General features: G+C 40.2%; 2 protein-coding genes across 4 annotated transcripts in view; both read right to left on the minus strand.

Moving 5' to 3' along the window:
* LOC146503293 (syntaxin-1A-like) overlaps positions 1-6,533 on the minus strand; it is a 101,160-nt gene extending 94,627 nt beyond the window's left edge. Inside the window, exon 1 of one of the 3 annotated variants that reach the window (XM_085184494.1) lies at positions 5,932-6,533. In XM_085184494.1, coding sequence (XP_085040620.1) covers positions 5,932-5,961 — 30 coding nt within the window. In that variant the 5' untranslated portion in view covers positions 5,962-6,533. The remainder of the gene's footprint in view (positions 1-5,931) is intronic. The other 2 variants (XM_085184492.1, XM_085184493.1) reach the window with 2 other exon arrangements.
* A 1,722-nt stretch (positions 6,534-8,255) lies between these two features.
* bud23 (BUD23 rRNA methyltransferase and ribosome maturation factor) lies at positions 8,256-18,096 on the minus strand. Its single transcript, XM_085184495.1, has 12 exons — positions 17,923-18,096; positions 17,576-17,613; positions 16,619-16,714; positions 13,437-13,519; positions 10,508-10,604; positions 10,327-10,423; positions 10,199-10,249; positions 10,001-10,086; positions 9,750-9,795; positions 9,602-9,663; positions 8,853-8,942; positions 8,256-8,699 (listed from the first exon to the last, which is right to left on the minus strand). Exons 1-12 carry the CDS (start codon positions 17,968-17,970, stop codon positions 8,645-8,647), a joined length of 849 nt encoding a protein of 282 aa, XP_085040621.1. The 5' UTR covers positions 17,971-18,096; the 3' UTR covers positions 8,256-8,644.
* Between the last annotated feature and the right edge of the window lie 831 nt (positions 18,097-18,927).

The following is an 18,927-nucleotide window of genomic DNA, read 5'->3' on the forward strand; positions in this document are numbered from 1 at the left end:
GAATGGGCTTTGTTGACAATTATCCTATTAGTTAATGTGTCACTCCAATGCCAAACAGGTAGCGACAGTGATTAGCCCCAGCATTCAGAGACACAAAGAGCTGCCTGAGCCAACAATGGCTAACAAGGCTGCCTAGAGAAGCGAGGAGGGATAAAGGAAAGGACAAATCTAGGGGAGGACAGGAAGCCATCTGATAAATCACTGATAGGAAGAGAGCAAAGAGCAATAATGGCCGAACTCACCATTACGTAGAGAAAGAAAGGAAAAGAGAGGCTTACTATTAAAGACACAGAGATAGGAACAGAGGCAGATACGGTCAATCAAATGACAAGGCTGAAGAAAAAGAGCTGATAAAATGTCAGGGAAAAAAAATCTGAAGGCGAAATTAACTGTTACAGGTGCAGCGCTCAAAATGCCGGCCTAAACGAATAACTCGCTGCTGCAAAATGATAAACAATCACATTTGATTTATAACAGTCGCTGTCGTGTGTGAAATCTGTAATAAACTCATCAGTGTTTTTCCCTTCAGGTTTCAGAGCTCGAGGAAGGCTGACAAACGCGTCACATCATCACCATCTGTCGCCAAATCACTGCTGGGCCAACTGGGAGCGGTGGGACAAGGTGAGGGGAGGGAGGAAGCCGTGTGGCCATCCTTGTTATTAAGTCGGGCGGCTTTAGGCAGCAAGCTAACGAGTTATTGGGAGAGCAGAGTCGTGGGCAGGTGTTGAGCTCATAAAGTAGCTTTATGTGCATATGGGCAGTGTTGGAGCAGAACCTGTACCCTCACACAAATATGAGCAAAACTCAATTTCCTGCCAAAATGACACACGAGCACATGGCTGAGTAAACTTGCAGTGTGACACACACAAAGACACATAAGCAACAAAATCTGTAAAGCTCACAAGTCCTCCGTTTGCTCCTGATACGCTTTGTTTCGATGTGAAAAAGAATTCTTATATAACGGGGGAGGTTTTCTAGCTGAATGGGTTTGCCTATTTCCAAATAAGTCCAAATAAATGATAACACCAACACTTTTAGCAATCACCAAAAGTTCTTAAATTAAGCCGTCAAAGCAAGTCTTAACAAATGCAAATACTATAAGATAGTTATGATCAATACTGACACAGAGCAGATACAGGACACAATCCACTCTATTTCTTTAGTCTGTGCAATCATGGTTAAACAGGCTCATGTTGTTTTTCAGAGAAATGATTCAACCGACTTCCAGATGTTACGTTTAGGCAAAAAGACTGCTGCCCCGAGCTCAATCCCTCCACCCTGCATTTCATGATTTGGAGACATCATCTGTTATCTTGTTCAACTACAGCTAGGGATGCAACGATACCAATTTTTTCAAACCGATACGATACCGATACTTGGATCTGAGTACTTGCCGATACTGAGTACAAAAACCGATACTTCTACCACACACACACACAAATGCAATGAATTGGAAGACAGGTTTTATTTTATTCTCTGCCGATAAAAAATAAAATCGTAATAAAAATGACCACAAAAAAAATTTCAAGTGAAAAATAAGCACTTCTGTTAAATTATTGCAGAGTCTCCACATTGTAATTTAACAAAATATCACTGAACTATTGGCACTGTCTCGAGCTTTCAGAATAATAAATAAACACTTCTGTTTGGAATAAAATAAATACAAATTAGGTTTGAGAATAAAATAAACTTTTAAATTATTGCAGAGTGTCCAATTTCATATCGCGGCTCGAGTATGCTGAGAAGACGGTTCAATCCTATGTTTTCCACGACCGGCATTGGCTGGTCATCCAGAGCGATAAAATGAGTCGAGCCTCTGTTATTTAAACTGCCCGTGGATTTTCTCTTGACATTTTTCATCGCTTTTCCAAAACCTGAGTTAAAGTTGGCTGTTCCACACTGCTGACATTTTGTTTAGCCTAGCTACAGCAGCCTCCAGTTTCTCTTTTTTATCTGGAGCCGCCAGTCTCACTCGCCTAACCCTGTGCCTGTTTAGCGCGGGACGTCCCCCTAGTGGCCAATCTAAAAAACTACAACAGAAATGACCAGCCACCCTCTGATTAATGAAATAAGTTAGTATCGGTTCATGGTATCGGTTAACTTTTACGAGTATGAGTACACACACATTTTACAGTATCGGCCCCGATACCCGATACCAGTATCGTATCGGTGCATCCCTAACTACAACACATACAAATCTTTGAACAACCATCCATAATTATATACAAACACACACACACATACAATGCTGTGAACCACTTCTCATTTCTTTATATTTTGCTTAAAAAAAAAAGAAAAGGGAAATACGCACATGTATTTATTGACACATGCGCAAAGGACTCAGTGGCACCGTGTCAAATGGAGCAACAAAGCCAGATTTGACATCTATGGTTCAAATTGTTGTCAGTGTGTACAGAGAAGGTCAGGAGTCGTCTGTGATACACGGTAAAGGCTGTGTCATGCTTTGGGGTTGCACTTCAGGCAGTGCTGTTTGAGAGCGTGTCAAAATTGGATGAATTATGAACACAGGAAAAAGTACCATGAGATACTAATGCACCATGAGGTACTATCTGGAAAGCATCTGATTGGCAGCAACTTCGTTTTTCAGCATGACAGTGATGCCAAACACACTGTCATCTTGACAGAACAGAACAGAACAATAGGCAGCAAACATCCAATGAAGCGCTTTGAACGTGCTTGAAGAAGCCCGGAGAGCTACTGCAACTGTACCCAGAGACTACTTAAAGAAATTACAAGAAAAGAGAGTTCAGGCTGCTGAAGAATAAAGGTGATCATTAGAGGTGGGAATCACCATACATCCCACGATACGATATTATTGCAATTTTTTAAAATATTTGCGATATTCAGATTCTGTACATAAAGGTAAACTTTATCAATATTCATTTTATCTAATATCAAAGTCTCACACTCAGTCTTTCTCTCATTTCAGTTTTATTGTTGACAAACTGAACGGTTTGTATTACAGTCTAGTCCAACTTAACTGAATCAACCATCTGGTACAATTATAGCTATTCTGAACTATGCAGTTTATGAAAACTATGCAGCCCCTTCAGCAACTGAAGAATTTGAAAGTAAATTAAAACAAAATATAATTTTACATTAAATAAAAAAGTTTTAAACTTAATTAAAACAAAACATGTCTTAAATTAAAATAAGTAAACTGTCATGTTTTTTGCTGCAAAAAAAAAGTTAAACACATTTGGACAGTGAAGGAATGTCTGAAGTCAGAATGTTCCAGTCCACAAAAAGTTTTTTGTAACAAAATATCGATTTCTGCTGTCCCTGTATCGATACATTATTGGCAAACAAAATATCACGATGCTACACAGTATCGATTTTTCCCCCACCCCTAGTGATCATACCAAATCCAGACTGTCGAGCTAGCTACAACTCTGTTTTTACTTTATAGACTGCGTCTCTTCCAAGTATGTTTGCACATTTCAATAAATTGCTGCAACTATTTCTCACTTTCCTAACAAAATGTAAAGAAATTAGTGGTGATTTAAGACAACTGCACAGTACTCTATGTAGGTTTATGTTGTGGTGGCTGCTGGCTAAGAAAGAAACTTCCACATGTCTTCCTTAATGTACTTAAGCCTAAATAGGTTGCAACACTGACTGAGTCACTAGCGAGTGTTCATCATGAGTTCCTCGAGTTTCTATTCCCAAAGCGAGGATGCTCTGTTATGCTGCTAGTCCACAGAGATCTTGAAGTAAAAGTTCCTGGGGTCATGGGAATCCAAGATTTCCCCTAGTGTTAAGGTGGCAGCTCTTAGAGGGCCGAAACTCCCAAATCTCATTAAAACCAATACAACAGTGGAAATGGAAAATCCAAAGCAAAAATAATGAAAAGCCACAAGAGGTGGGTTTATGAGCATGCACAATATAGAACTTGACCTTCTCCCGTCTTGTCCAGCTGAGAGGCGAAATATAAAAAGTGCAGTTATTTGCAGAGCTACTTTCAGGTACTGGGTGCTAAACAAACCAATGAGTAGGCTACAAGTTCTTGTTCTTGAGCTTAAGTGTTGGCAATAAACTGACCAAGCTCTCAGCTCTCAAGCTCAGCAGACTTAATTGCAAAAGTCTGCAAAATATTTCTCTAAATACATCTCTACACGAAAGCTGGAGCTCTGAAAAAGGCAGGGCGCTGATAGATTAAAAATGGATCGTTTATCACATAAATACGACTGATAATTGTTTCTTCGCTTTTCTATTATTATACTAATAATCTTTCGTCTATACGATTGGTCAGCCACACAAGGGTTTTTGGGTCCTGGAAACTTGTAAATATATTTAATATAAAAATGAGTTTAAAGTAACTATAGAGTCATCAGAAACTAAATTACTGTCACTGCTTACTGTTCAGTTTTTGACACAATCCCATCTATAGCCGGCCCTTCAGAGACAGATAAGAATCAAGAAGCCACATTAACTTGAAGCTGAAGAGGAAACCAATATTAATCTAATGCTGATGGGAAGTAGCTCTCTGTGACTTGCAATTTATTCCAGTTTTATTTGGGGCAGTTTGTCTGAAATAGGTCCGGCTGAGCTTCTCCAGCTGCCATTTCTCAGACACGACGGATATGATCAAAACTGATAAAAGAAACAGAATCAGGGTGTTTGTGGACTGGCTGATGATTCACACTGAAGCTGGTGAGGAAGATTTGGACTATTTCTCCATCTTTCTCTTTCTCAGTGATACAACTGCATCTTTCCAGCACTCCAAAGACATAGCATGGCAGGCTGAAGGCACGCCTCTCTCTCTCACACACACAGGGTTGTCTCCCCTGTGACCAATCCATAGCTAGATCTTCACTGAAAACTGAAGAGCTGCAAATTGTTTCCCCTTTCCTCAGCTTAACTGCCAATTACCCAGATCTGACAATGGCCACTTTACCACCACCACACACACAGGAAGTAGCCTACACGAAGCTGAAACTAACATTCCTGTGGAGGATGCTACTCAGTGGCTTTACTTCTGTATCAGTCAAGCCAAAAACCTGTTAGCCATCCAATCACACGTCTTCTTGTTACCACGTTAGCTTTAATAAACAATTAAAATTGTTTAAAAAAAAAAAACAGCTGGCAGAAAGTCAAAGGGTACAATTCAAGATTTCAAGGCTTTATTTCTCATCAGTGGTAAGAATAAATGGTTCATATCCACAAGACTACATCCCTAATAAAGCACATTGCAGGGGGTTGAAAGACAAAACGTTGCGTTCCTTGTTGGTGGTGTTTAAAGGTTCTTGTATAAGACCCATGTGACGCGCAGAGGGCGGACATTTCACAGGTGGAATGGGCGAGCTGGGACCAATTTCCCCACTCGAGTCACACACCCGTAGTTGGCCAGATCGATCAAACCACACTGCACACATTAATTAAAATCCCTGGTGGCATATTTCCACATAAAGTGCACGTTTTGTTATCTAACACCTTTAAATTCCGAATGATTTTACAATTTTTTAAAAAATCCTACAAGGAAACCAGCAGTGGATCAATCAGCGACACCAGAAAGATTTGATGCTATTAAGTACAAAGTCTTAGCCGATGACCTTTTCTTTAGCACCAAAGAGCCTTTAAACTCATTTCACAACACTGACACAAAGATCAAAAGGGGCCATTGAGAAAATGACTTTTACTTTGTTTTTAACATCTAAAACCATTCCTGTCTGCTGCGCTTCATCCCGATTTACGCACAGCAAACCGTGGCAGCAATACGCGCTCGTTTCCTACAATAAAACGTTACATTTGCGCTTCCATCAGGACCCGAGAGTCACAACTGTTGCTCACTCCGCGCACCTCGCTCTGTGGCCAGGAGCTTTCTGAGCACACGTCGCTCCATAAAAAAAAGCCCGTCTGTTCGAATTAACAGGTGGATGCTGAGCAGAAAGCGCACAAACACAAACTTACATGTTTAAGTTCTTGCATGCGGTCCTTCATGATTCCCCGTTTCGCCGGAAAATTGTCGTTATTCCCTCAGTTCCCGTTGTCTTCTGGGTGTATGTGACGGTGATGGAGCGGCGGGGCGGAGACCGACGGGTAGACGTGAGCTCGACCGAGAGGAAGAGGCGCGTCTGGCGGCAGCAAGGGGCGGTGATTTCCCCCCTTCGGTTCGGATGCTGGGGTGGTGAGACCACTTTACAGAGCTGGGTGACGCGCAATAAAGGTGAGGCGAGGCCTTCCGCCGTTAACCCATTACACACCCACAACTTCCTCAATCCGGACTAATTGACTTTTTTTTTTCTTCTTTATTCTTTTCGGAGCTCTTTTATTATTTTGGCTGAATATTTAGTCCGACTGCACGAAGGTTAGTTTGACACAAAAACCAAAAGCACTGGGAGCCTGCCTGAGGGGGGAAATTGTGTTGACTCTGGTTAACAATTGAGCAGGTTCAGAGATAACGCCCAGGTACTTTGCATTGTGCCAAAGCGAACAGCGACCCCTGTCGAAACAGACGGATATGGCAACAGAACAAGAAGCTCGAAATGACCCAGAAATATTGCCTTCAATAATATATTTTTGTATTTAAAGCTCCATTTGAGAAAATATAATTCAAAGAATTTATTTTTGTGTTTAGATGCTTGATTAACTCAATCTCACTACAACAATCCTGTTTTTTTTTTTTCCTTTAGTCAATATTTGTTGTTTCCTGAGAAAATTAAAATCAAGACAAGGTCCAAAGCATTAAAAATAACTCTGTATTAGTAGAAATTTTGACATCATCACAATCCTCCAGCTGTTTTTTCTTAAGCATTTATTCAACTCTTGGGTGGTCTGGAGTCTGTCACTGGTCCTTTCCAGGCGCAGAATCCCTGCAGGTACCATACACCACTCAAACTGGTGCCAACATGGTGCAGCAATTTATTGAAATGTGAAATACTGTATATAAAGCAAAGACAGAGCTTGTACAATTTTAACAAACTTCAAAGTCAGTAGTTAGTACGACGACGGTTATTCTTCAACACAGCCTGAACTCTCGTAGGCAGCTTTCTCGTTATTTCTTTAAGGAGCGTTCAGGAATAGTTCTCCAAGCTTCTCAAATCACATTCAAAGCTCTTCTTTTGGATGCTGGCTGCCTTTTTGTTTGGTTCTCTGTCAAGTTCCCACACTGCTTCAGTAAAATTGAGGTCCGGGCTCTGGGGAGGCCAATCCATGACCGATAAGTGTTCCATTTGTGCCAAGCAGAGGCTTTCCATATGATACTGCGCGCTGGATCAAAATCTCACAGTACATTTCTGCCTTCATAATTTCATCAATTTTGACAAAACTGCCAACACGTTTTCCAGACTGCTGTAAACATTCACTGTTGTGCATCTCTCCTGACCTCCTCCGTACATACTGATGACTGTCCTTGTGTAATTTGGCAAACCACACCCTTTTCTCCCCATTTCCTTTACCTAAGAACAACAGCCACCTTTCCACTGAGCTTCTGATGAAGCTTCAGCAAACAGGAGCTCCTGTGTTAGATCCTAGCCCATTTTTCATAAGGACATGACTGTCAGATGGTGCTGCAGATAGTTTTTTTTAAGCATAAATCTATTTGCCTCTCAAACTGTTATCTTTGATCTTTTTGTTCTTCATAGATTCAGCTAAAGAAATGGGAACACATTTTAAGTTTGGGGGTTTTTTGCAATGGGTTGCTATTAACAAATATAAAATTGGTTCTTTGTCAACTTGTCTGTTATGTGCAGACAAAACACTCGGTCATCTCTTGAATTAGATGCCTTCCTGTGCTTGAATGATTCATACGTCAGCGTTTAAAAAACAAAAACAAAAAAAAAAAAAAACATTCTTCTGAAAGTGGTCAGATAAAAAGGGCTGGACTCAAAAAGCTAAACAAAAGCAAAGAAATGCCAAAAAAGTGTCCAAAAAAACCCAAAAGACCATCAGAAAGCCTGGAGAACAGAAGACCACTTCAAAACCTCAAGAAAGTCTGGCTCCTTGGAAGCAAAATATGCAAAAATGAGGGGTGACTTAAAACTTGTGCACAAAAATGTATTTTTTCTTAGCTGCAAGAAACAATAATTTTCCTCCATTACAAACGAGGCTAGTTCAGTTTCTCCCTTGTAAACGCAGCTCCTGAAGTTTCTTCCTTTTTAACCTGATTAACTACCATTTTCTTCATTATTACGTCATTTTTTATTATCAGAGCTCCCTAATAAAGGTAAATTCATTTTGTGGCTCTTTCTTTAATTTCTTTTATGAGCTAAAAATAAATCATTAAACAACCTCAATACATTTCTTGTTTAGTTTTAATTGAGAAAACATTGCAGATAATACAATAAACCACAAAGATATGGCCACTTATAAAATTGCTTTGATTTATTTATACTGTTTTGCTTTTTCTTCACTGTGGTTTTTGCCACCAGCTGTGAGCACACACACATTTGTTCACGTACTTCCAGCCAAACTGAACATTGTGAGTGCGATCTCGCCGCTTTTAGCGAGGAACACTCGACCAAATATAAAAACGACTGGCTGTAATTGCATTTTGCTCTTGCATCACATCCACTTGAATTAAAGAGCTGAAAAATAAATCAGAGTCCAAACACTCTGCAGTTCCAGAGGTGGCTCTGTGTGTTACAGAGGAGGGCTAATGAAGGCGCAGCTGCATGAGTCAGAGCTAGAAATGAGGTCTTCGCTTACGTCCAGTGTATTTAGTGTCAGCTCGAACCTCCCTGCAGGTTAACAAACACACAGCAGAGACAGAGAGAAGCCGGTTAAGGTGCATTTTAAAATACAGGTAATAAAAGGTGATAAAAGCTTTAAGCTCGGTATAATGAATTAAATTTTTCGTCCTCTGAGAGTTGAAAATACACTCATGCACACACCGTCCCTGTCTCCTCCTCCTCTCCTTCTTTTCCAGGATCCAGTCTCGTCCCTTCTTCAGCGATTTTCCCTTCATGTTTCCGAAACGACATCTTCACAGCGACAAACGAATATTAACACTTAGCATTAGATGCAAAACATCTCACATATCCAGTCACTTGAGTCTTACTCTGTAAAAGGGAGGAAAACCTGCCTGACAGGGCTTTAAGTCAAGCAGGACGACGACCCTTTCTGTCATTTCTTTTGGTCTTTTGGCTTCATAAAGGCAGGTAAGACTGAACCTGCACTCATCAAAGCTGAGACCAGTTCACTATCCTAATGCAAAGTAACAAATGGGATGATTTATACGGCTGCGTTATCACAAATCATAAGCAAATCACCAATTATCCTGATGAGAATAAATTACAGCATAGCAAACAGTCGCCAACATCATTCATCTTTACTGATTATATTGTTTTCTGCAGAAAAAAAGATGTAGCAAATCGTTTGAAAGCTACTACCACACAGACGGGAAATAAAAAATGTAAGGTTGTTAAAATCCCGTACATTCTTTCCTTCGGCAGTCAACGATGAACAATCAGCAGAAAAACACATTAGAAAACACTCAAGTGGCCTCGGGCTGAAACACATTGCATATGTCTACATGAAACACAAACTGAATTAACAGCTGTTATGTAAACCCATGCAAAGCTTTATGAAACAGTCTAATCGCTCAGGGTTGGCAGCATCGGCCTGCAGTGGACGTCTTTACCTTTGTCCTGAGTACTGAACCTGGTTTGGAACAGCTTTGTCTGACGCTTCTGATCCCAGTCCCTGAAATACAGGAAAAAGACATTAACACGAGCATCATCTGGCTGAAACAAAAGGCAGCAACCCACAACATCCACAGCTTTTCTTACTTTGGGAAGAACTCCTGCGACGCCGGCAAACAGACACAGGAAGAACCTGGAGGTAAACAGGAAGCGTGTGTGTGTAAGAAAACGTAAACCAGCCAAACAGCTCCAATATGTAATCATTCATCATGCAGCCAAGTCCCCCCTGTTCTAATTAGCCCTGTTGTGAGCACCCTGCTACCAATTTCACAGCCTATTAGGAAGGAATCGGTTGCAGACGTCAAAATAAAAAGGAGCCACTTCCAGGAAATACTGACTTTTTTGCTTTTGCGCTGTTGGGGTAATCCACCACCATGCCTCCGCTGAAACCTGCCTTCATGGCCTGTGTTGTTATCAGCTCGAGCTTTGGAGAGAAAAGAGGAAGGTGGTAAGTGAGTGAAGAGAAACCATCATGGTGTTCCTCTGCTGACACAGAGCCTTCGTGGAAACACAAAGGAGTTTTTTTTCCCTTTTACCTGTTCTGAGTTCTCAGGATAAAGCTGGAAAACTGCACGAGAGCCTCTTGACTGAAAGAGCAAAAAGAGGTTAGAAAATCTTTTCATCAAAAATAAGCTTCCTGGATGTTTGAGTGATAAAATCTTACCAGACATGAGTACAGAGTGCTAAAGAAGGTGTAGAGTCTCTTTGGAGGACTGTGCGTCCTTTTGTCTGCATTACAAAGCCACTGCAGGGCAGAGATACTGAAACAGAAAAAGAGTTTTTTAAAGGGGTCATAAATCATTCAAAATTCCCAGGAAGAGCCCGACTTATAAGCAGTTCTTTACCTGACGCAACCATCAAAGGTACCAGGTCTGAACGGCATCCCGTGGCCCATGTCTCCCAGTACGAGGTCTCCTTCCACCTCTCTGTCCAGTGCAACATCTGTCACACAGAAGAGAATTACATTTGCTTAGAGTTTATGCATTTCTTGTGGTGACATAAATACACAAAAAACAACCAACCTTAACCGCATATTGGATCTGTTATCATGCTTAAAATACATTTTAGGCTTAAATTTCATTAGCCAATCACATGGCAGCAACTCGATGTATTTAGGCATGTAGACCTGGTCAAGAAGATCAGCTGAAGTTCACTAAGCATTAGAATTGGGAAGAAAGGTGATTTAAGTGACTTGAATTAAGCATTTCTATTGATGTCATCAGGGCTGGTGTGAGTATTCGGAAACTGCTGGGATTTTCCCCGAACAACCACCTCTAATGTTTGCAAAGAAAGGTCAGAAAAATAAAATTAGATTAGATTAGATTAGATGAAACTTTATTAATCCCTCAGGTGGGTTCCTCCGGGAAATTCAGTAAAATATCCAATAAGGAGCAGTTCAGAGTTAAAACATCCTGTTGAAGACAGAGGAGAATGGCTTGACTGCTTGGACTTGATAGAAAAGCAACAGGAAATCAAGAGTATTTTGAAACGCACAAAGGTCTGAGCTGTAGCAGATGGGCTACACCAGCAGACCACCACACCTGGTGCCACACCTGTCTGCTAAGAACAGAAAACTGAGGCTAAAATGTACATAAGCTCACCAAAACTGGATTTAAGAAACATTGCCTGGTGATGATGAGTCTCAATTTCTGCTGCAGCACTTGGATGGCACAGTCAGAATTTGGCCTAAATGACATTAAAGCGTGGATCCCTCCTGCCTTGTATTTACAGTTTAGACTGCTCGTGGTGTATTGACCTTTCACTCCTGCTGGATAAAATGAAAATTACCACTTGTGCAAATGACATTCTACCTGCTGGGCTGTTTAAAAATGCTCTCTCTGTCATTGGCCCCTCTATTGTAGAGATATGCAATGCCTCTCTTTTAACAGGTGTGGTCCCTGCATTCTGTAAACATGCTGTTGTTGAGCCGATATTAAAAAAAGAGCAGTTTGGATCCAACTCAGCTTAAGAATTATAGGTCTATCTCTAAGCTTCCATTATTATCGAAAATTCTGGAAAAAGTAGTTGCAGATCAACTTACCACTTTTTTAGAAAAACATGAAATTTATGACAAATTTCAGTCAGGTTTCCGTAAAAGTCACTCAACAGAAACCGCATTACTTAAAGTCTCTAGTGACATTATGATGTCAGCTGACTCCGGAGCATCCTCAGTCATGGTTTTGTTGGACTTGACATCTGCCTTTGACACCATTGACCACACCATCCTGATTAACAGGCTCCGGGACGTAGTTGGTGTGTCTGGTCTGGCTTTGAAGTGGTTTCAGTCATATCTCTCCAACAGATCTTTTAGTGTTTTTGCAAATCGGTTTATATCACATTCTAAAGATCTGAGATGTGGGGTACCGCAGGGTTCAGTTCTGGGTCCTATTCTTTTTCTTTTGTACATGTTACCTCTAGGACTTATAATTAGGCAGTTCCCTGAGGTGTCTTATCACTTCTATGCTGATGATATTCAGCTCTATTGTTCTTTTAAGTCGATGGAAGTCCATAAACTGTCCTCTTTAATTAAATGTTTAGCTTCCATTGAACAGTGGCTTGGTGACAACTACTTACAGTTGAACTCTGAGAAGTCAGAAACATTAATTATTGCCCCTGACAACCAGATATCTCTAATCAAACAGCATCTTGGTTCTCTTGGCTCATCTGTTCACCTGAGCCTCAGGTACCTTGGTGTGATCTTTGATTCTGCCATGTCCCTAGAACAACATTCTCGCCAGTTAATAAGGAACTGCCTTTTTCAGCTAAGAAACATCTCCAAACTGCGAACTTTGCTGTCTAAGTCTGAGTTAGAAATGGTTATTCATGCTTTTATTTCTTCTCGCTTAGATTATTGTAACAGCCTTTTTCTTTGTTTGAGCAAAAGGAATCTTGACCGTCTCCAGTCAGTCCAGAATGCTGCTGCAAGGCTTTTAACTAAGACACGGAAAAGAGAGCACATGACACCAGTGTTACGTTCATTACACTGGCTTCCACATTTTAGAATTCATTTTAAAATCTTGGTACTGACTTTTAAAGCTTTGAATTGTGATGCCCCTGCTTACATTTCTGATCTTTTAGAACCCCACGCTCCCTCTCGCAGCCTGAGATCGTCTAATCAAAGGCTGTTGGTAGTCCCACGAACTCGTTTTAAGACCAGAGGAGATAGATCTTTTAGAGCGGTGGACCCCAGGTTGTGGAACGCTCTCCCTACATCATTACGTTGCCTTGATTGTATTTATTCTTTTAAAAAGCAGCTTAAGACTCATTTATTTCGATTGGCTTTTAATTAGATTTGTGCTGTGTTTTATTATTAATGTATTTTATGTATTTCTGTTTTATATTACTGTGAAGCACTTTGTGGTTTTTATCCTGTGAAAAGTGCTATATAAATAAATTGATTTGATTTGATTTGATTTATTTTGGCGGGGATATATGATTTTGCACACTTTGAGCATTTTATACTCTAGTTTTATGACTACCTATAAGTGTGTGAATGTATTGGATGTCCTGAAGCTAACAATGTCTTCCTTTAACTCATCTAGTTCCAATCTGTAGCCAGACTTCAGGAATATTTTTGGAATATAGTCAAGCTTTGGCACCATATGTTGGGAAAAACATCATGTTTTAACACACGGACATCAATAAAACAGGAGGCTGACTGTTCATTTCCTTCAGGTGTGTTAGAATATGTCAGTATTTAGCTGCACATGTACAAATCTTTAATGATATATTCCATATATCATGAGTGATATAAAGTTTGAGTGTCAAACGAACCCAACATCGCGGTGCTGATGTCGACTCCGACCCAGTAGTGTCCCTCTTCTGACAGGTAATCTCCGCTGAGACCGGAGCCACACCTGAGAGGCACAGACCAGATTGTTTCTCATCACAAATACATCAGATTACTGTGTCACGTAACAATGAGTTGTGTTCAAACTAAAACTCAAAACAATGACTTTTCTACAACATCAGCAGACGTTCTGACTTTTGCCAAATTTCCACCTTTAAGTACCACGAAAAAAAAATGGTGCTTAAAATAAATCCTTAAAATAAAACTCCCACGTTTTTAGACTGTACTGAAAAATGCCACTTTCTCAAAACTCAATTTTTCAGGGATTTCCTTAAATGCTTTACTTCTTTTTTCTTTTCTTTTTTTTCCATTACTAATAAAGAATTCAATAAAGTTTGATTGGAGCCAGTAGCGGTTTTAGATACGTGCGACACGGGCGTTTGCCCGGGGCGGCATTCTTATGGCCTCTGACAGTGGACTCATCTCTGTGCTTGTCCTTCTTGACCTTAGTGCAGCATTCGATACTGTTGACCATAATATCCTATTAGAGCGATTAGAACATGCTGTAGGTATTACAGGTATTGCACTGCAGTGGTTTGTATCATATCTATCTAATAGACTCCAATTTGTGCATGTAAATGGAGAGTCCTCTTCACACACTGAGGTTAATTATGGAGTTCCACAGGGTTCAGTGCTAGGACCAATTCTGTTTACATTATACATGCTTCCCCTAGGCAGCATCATTAGAAGACATAGCATACATTTTCACTGCTATGCAGATGACACCCAGCTCTATCTGTCCATGAAGCCAGATAACACACACCAATTAGTTAAACTGCAGGAATGTCTTAAAGACATAAAGACTTGGATGGCCACTAACTTTCTGCTTCTTAACTCAGATAAAACTGAGGTCATTGTACTCGGCGCTGAAAAGCTTAGAAATATGGTATCTAACCAGATTCTTACTCTGGATGGCATTACCTTGGCCTCCAGTAACACTGTGAGGAACCTTGGAGTCATTTTTGACCAGGATATGTCCTTCAACGCACATATTAAACAAATATGTAAGACTGCGTTCTTCCATTTGCGCAACATCTCTAAAATTAGAAATATCCTGTCTCAGAGTGACGCTGAAAAACTAGTTCATGCATTTATTACTTCCAGGCTGGACTACTGCAATTCATTATTATCAGGATGTCCAAAAAACTCACTGAAAAGCCTTCAGTTAATCCAAAATGCTGCAGCAAGAGTACTGACAGGGACTAGAAAGAGAGAGCATATTTCTCCTGTTTTGGCTTCCCTTCATTGGCTTCCTGTTAAATCCAGAATTGAATTCAAAATCCTGCTCCTCACATTCAAGGTCTTAAATAATCAGGCCCCATCTTATCTTAATGACCTTGTAGTACCATATCACCCTATTAGAGCACTTCGCTCTCGCTCTGCAGGCCTACTTGTTGTTCCTAGAGTATTTAAAAGTAGAATGGGAGGCAGAGCCTTCAGTTTTCAGGCCCCTCTTCTGTGGAACCAGCTTCCAGTTTGGATTCAGGAGACAGACACTATCTCTACTTTTAAGATTAGGCTCCAAACTTTCCTTTTTGCTAAAGCATATAGTTAGGGCTGGACCAGGTGACCCTGAATCCTCCCTTAGTTATGCTGCAATAGATGTAGGCTGCCGGGGGATTCCCATGATGCATTGAGTTTTTCCTTTCCAGTCACCTTTCTCACTCACTATGTATTAACAGACCTCTCTGTATTGAATCGTATCTGTTATTAATCTCTGTCTCTCTTCCACAGCATGTCTTTATCCTGTCTTCCTTCTCTCACCCCAACCGGTCGCAGCAGATGGCCGCCCCTCCCTGAGCCTGGTTCTGCCGGAGGTTTCTTCCTGTTAAAAGGGAGTTTTTCCTTTCCACTGTCGCCAAAGTGCTGCTCATAGGGGGTCATATGATTGTTGGGCTTTTCTCTGTATCTATGAAGCGCCTTGAGGCGACATTTGTTGTGATTTGGCGCTATATAAATAAAATTGAATTGAATTGAATTGAATTGAATCGTGGTGGGGGGCGGCATCACGGGCATCGGCAAAAAAAATTAAAAATGCTCGTACTCGTGCTGCCCCGACGTCAACCAGCGCATATTGGGAATGTCACAGGCACCGATCGGTTTTCTATCGCCCATTTGCTGGGAGTAAGGGCGCCCTCCGTTTGCGAGTTGCGCCTGCTGCTTGCGGCGCAGAGAGGAGAGGGCGGGGCGGCGGGGGATTTTCTGACCGGCTGGAGCAGCATCTAATAACCAACTCGCAAAATAAAACAAAACAATAAACACGAAAACACCAGACATTATGATACAAACTTATAATTTGCACCGATGTTTTTTCGAAATTCTCGTCGGTGCGCCTGCTCGCTGCTGAAGTCAAAGTAAACTTTATTGTCATCTCCCCTACATACAGTCCAGTTTATAGAGACGAGACGACGAGGCTCCAGTTACAGCAGTGAAAGTAAACAAATAATAAATATAAGAAGAGTAAGAAAATAAATATACACTTTAGGACCAGGGGTAAAGGGATCAATAACAATTTAAAATTTACAGTTTGATAATTTAAAGTCTCACACACAACCCGTCGAAAGGGGAGGGGCCCTGGCTGCTTCCAAATAGAGCACATTTCATTCATAATGTTGTAAATCCAAGCCCATTATGTATTCATGATCTGAACCCTGGGTTGTTTGAAATTCCAGAAATACACCTTAAACAAAGTGAATCTGTGAACTAAGGTGTAGGTCTGTTATGTTGTGGTGATCCTCGGGTTGGGAGATGGGTGTTCATACTGGAGTGCAAAATTTAAACCAATGGAAGATGGACAAGAAAAGTTCATCATCATGTCTTCAGTTTAGAAAAAAGAGAAAAGAAGAGGAAGAGAAACAAGCAAAAGATGGGGGGGCGCCAGAGGGAGTGTTTGCCCAGGGCGCCAAACAGGCTAGGACCGGCACTGATTGGAGCTCGTTCTAAACATTCATTCATGCAACAGTACTGCCAAAATGCGTCTACCTGTCGAAGCACTGCTTAGATTACTGATGAGCCTTTCATGTTATTGTTAAGAGTAAATATGTACTACCATGTTACATCTCTAACTTAATGCACTTGCTATAAGTAAATTCAGCCACTCACTCACCCAACATCCAACAAGAAGCAGGGCTGTCCCTCTGGCAGGCTCAAAAGCTCCACAGCTCTCTCTGACATCTGGGTCTGGATCTCAATCATTCGAGAGCTAAGAAGCAACAACACAACAAGATTTCAGATCTTTTATATTATTAAAACATTTTTGGCATATGCTAACTTAATTTTCTCGCTTATGAACACAAAATCAGGCAACTTGCCGCTAACGGACAGGCATAAAACTGTTCTCTATTCTGTTTTACTGTAAATCCGTCTGAAAACAAAAGGGGGTAATGACACAGCTATACCCCTTTTTTGGAAGAGGAAGGGTGGTTCATACATGACAGCCACAAACAAAGCCTCTTTAAGTTGTTATATGTTTGACCCAAAGGAGTTTTAGGTGTTTGAATCTTTGGTCAGTGTCCCACATCAAAGTAAGTTAGCCAAGGTGGGATGAAAGAGGCTAAACACGGGCATCTTTACATTTAGTCAAGAAAATGTATCCTTTCCTGAGGTCTTCAAATTAATTTATACACTGAACAACTGTGCAGCAATGAGCATTCACCCAGAGGTGCAACTAATTGTTCTCATTATCAACCCACTGTACCTAGTTTGATACAGATTAACGGATTGCTCATTTAGTCCTAAAACCAAACGCTTTCCAGTTAAACATAAAAAAACAGCAGTCAAGAAGCCATGAAGGCAGAATAAAAATGGTTTACTAAATGAAGTGTCTCAATCATATACAGAATGTATATATAAAGTGCAGCGGACAGTAAAAGGGTTGGAATAAAACTACTGAGATTAGATTCTCTGTGTTAGAAATGCAACCCTAACAAAAAACTAAATGAAGCGCACAGTTTAATTATGTCAAAGGACAGAAACACTGAGACACTGGATAAAAAAAGAGCTGTGTGTTACACATAAACACGTAACGTAGTCACAAACGTAGTATCGTTACATCCACACTCACTTTTGGGAGTACTTCTTGGCCTCCTCTTCATTGTAGAACTGCAGAGATTAGAGCACATCAGATTGACAGATCAGTAACACCTCAGTTTACTCCTACAACCCTGCAGCTGCTTCTCTGGTGCTTCAAGCATCATTTAAACCAGACTAACACAAAGCTCACCAAATCACATCCTTTGAAAAAAAACAAATAACCGACTCATGTTCGCTAAACAACAATTTAAACCATGTTTTTAAAGCTGCTTCAGCTGGAGGCCTTTAAAGAGCCATTTACAGATTTAAAATGCTCCTGTAGAAGAAGCACCGGCAGAAAACAAAAGCTAAAAAAAAACAATAAACCGTCCGACTGACCACATCTGGAGGAGCTGAGTGTTCGGGTCGTCGACAGCTGGACGCCATGCTCTCTTCTCCTTGTCAGTCGTTATGTTACGGGAGTAATTTTACTTTATAAACAAGCTACCTGGTAGCAAAAGACCCACACGTGAATTATGATGACGTCATTCACAAGCGACGGCACGCCTCTTCTTCTTTTACCCCGTTTGGAGCGTTGGAGCACTTTACTGCCACCCTCTGACCTGTCGTGCAGACCACCTTAAGCTTTCTAAAAATAAATAAATAAATAAAATAAATAAAAACATATGAAAAGATCCTTTTTTATTACCAATATAGAGTTTTACTTTGACCCTAACATAATACTATTATCTCAAATTTTGACTTAATTCTCAAAATTAGAAATGCTAGTAAAAAAAAGATTGAAGTCGAACTGGAAGTTCATTTTTTTTTATTAATTGAGAATAGATTGTTAGAAAAAAAACGACTAATACTTTATTCTGAATGTGGTCCCAATGCTCATACATTATTTTTCGTAGCAAATTTGCAATACTTACTACTTTAACATAAAATCTGGATCTTTCGACTTTAATCTAGGACATTCTTTTATTATTGCTGTTGATTTTGAGAGGGCAACATTTTGAGATAAATCTCAAATAATAATATTTGTAGATTAACTGTAATGAAAAAATCAGATTTAAATCAGATTTATTGCCATATTTTTAATACTATATTTATTACATTATTATAATCACTAATTATAGTCATTTTGGCCCTCCATATCATCACCAACTTACTGTTTATTTTTTAATATATCTGTTGCATCTTTGTGATATGATTATTGTCTATTTTTTGCACCTTTATCCAGGTTCTCATTCCTCTTGACTCCAACAAAAGCAGGAACTTTATGCAGAAACTAATTCATTCATGAAATCCTCTTATCCGTCTTACTTTGCATCCAGAGAGATAGAAACGCTTTCCTCTATAAAATTCACGTTTAATTAATCACGCAGTAACAAAGTTGGA

Source organism: Neolamprologus multifasciatus, chromosome 14 (genome assembly GCF_963576455.1).
Source record: "Neolamprologus multifasciatus chromosome 14, fNeoMul1.2, whole genome shotgun sequence".
In the NCBI taxonomy this organism is placed as follows: domain Eukaryota; kingdom Metazoa; phylum Chordata; class Actinopteri; order Cichliformes; family Cichlidae; genus Neolamprologus; species Neolamprologus multifasciatus.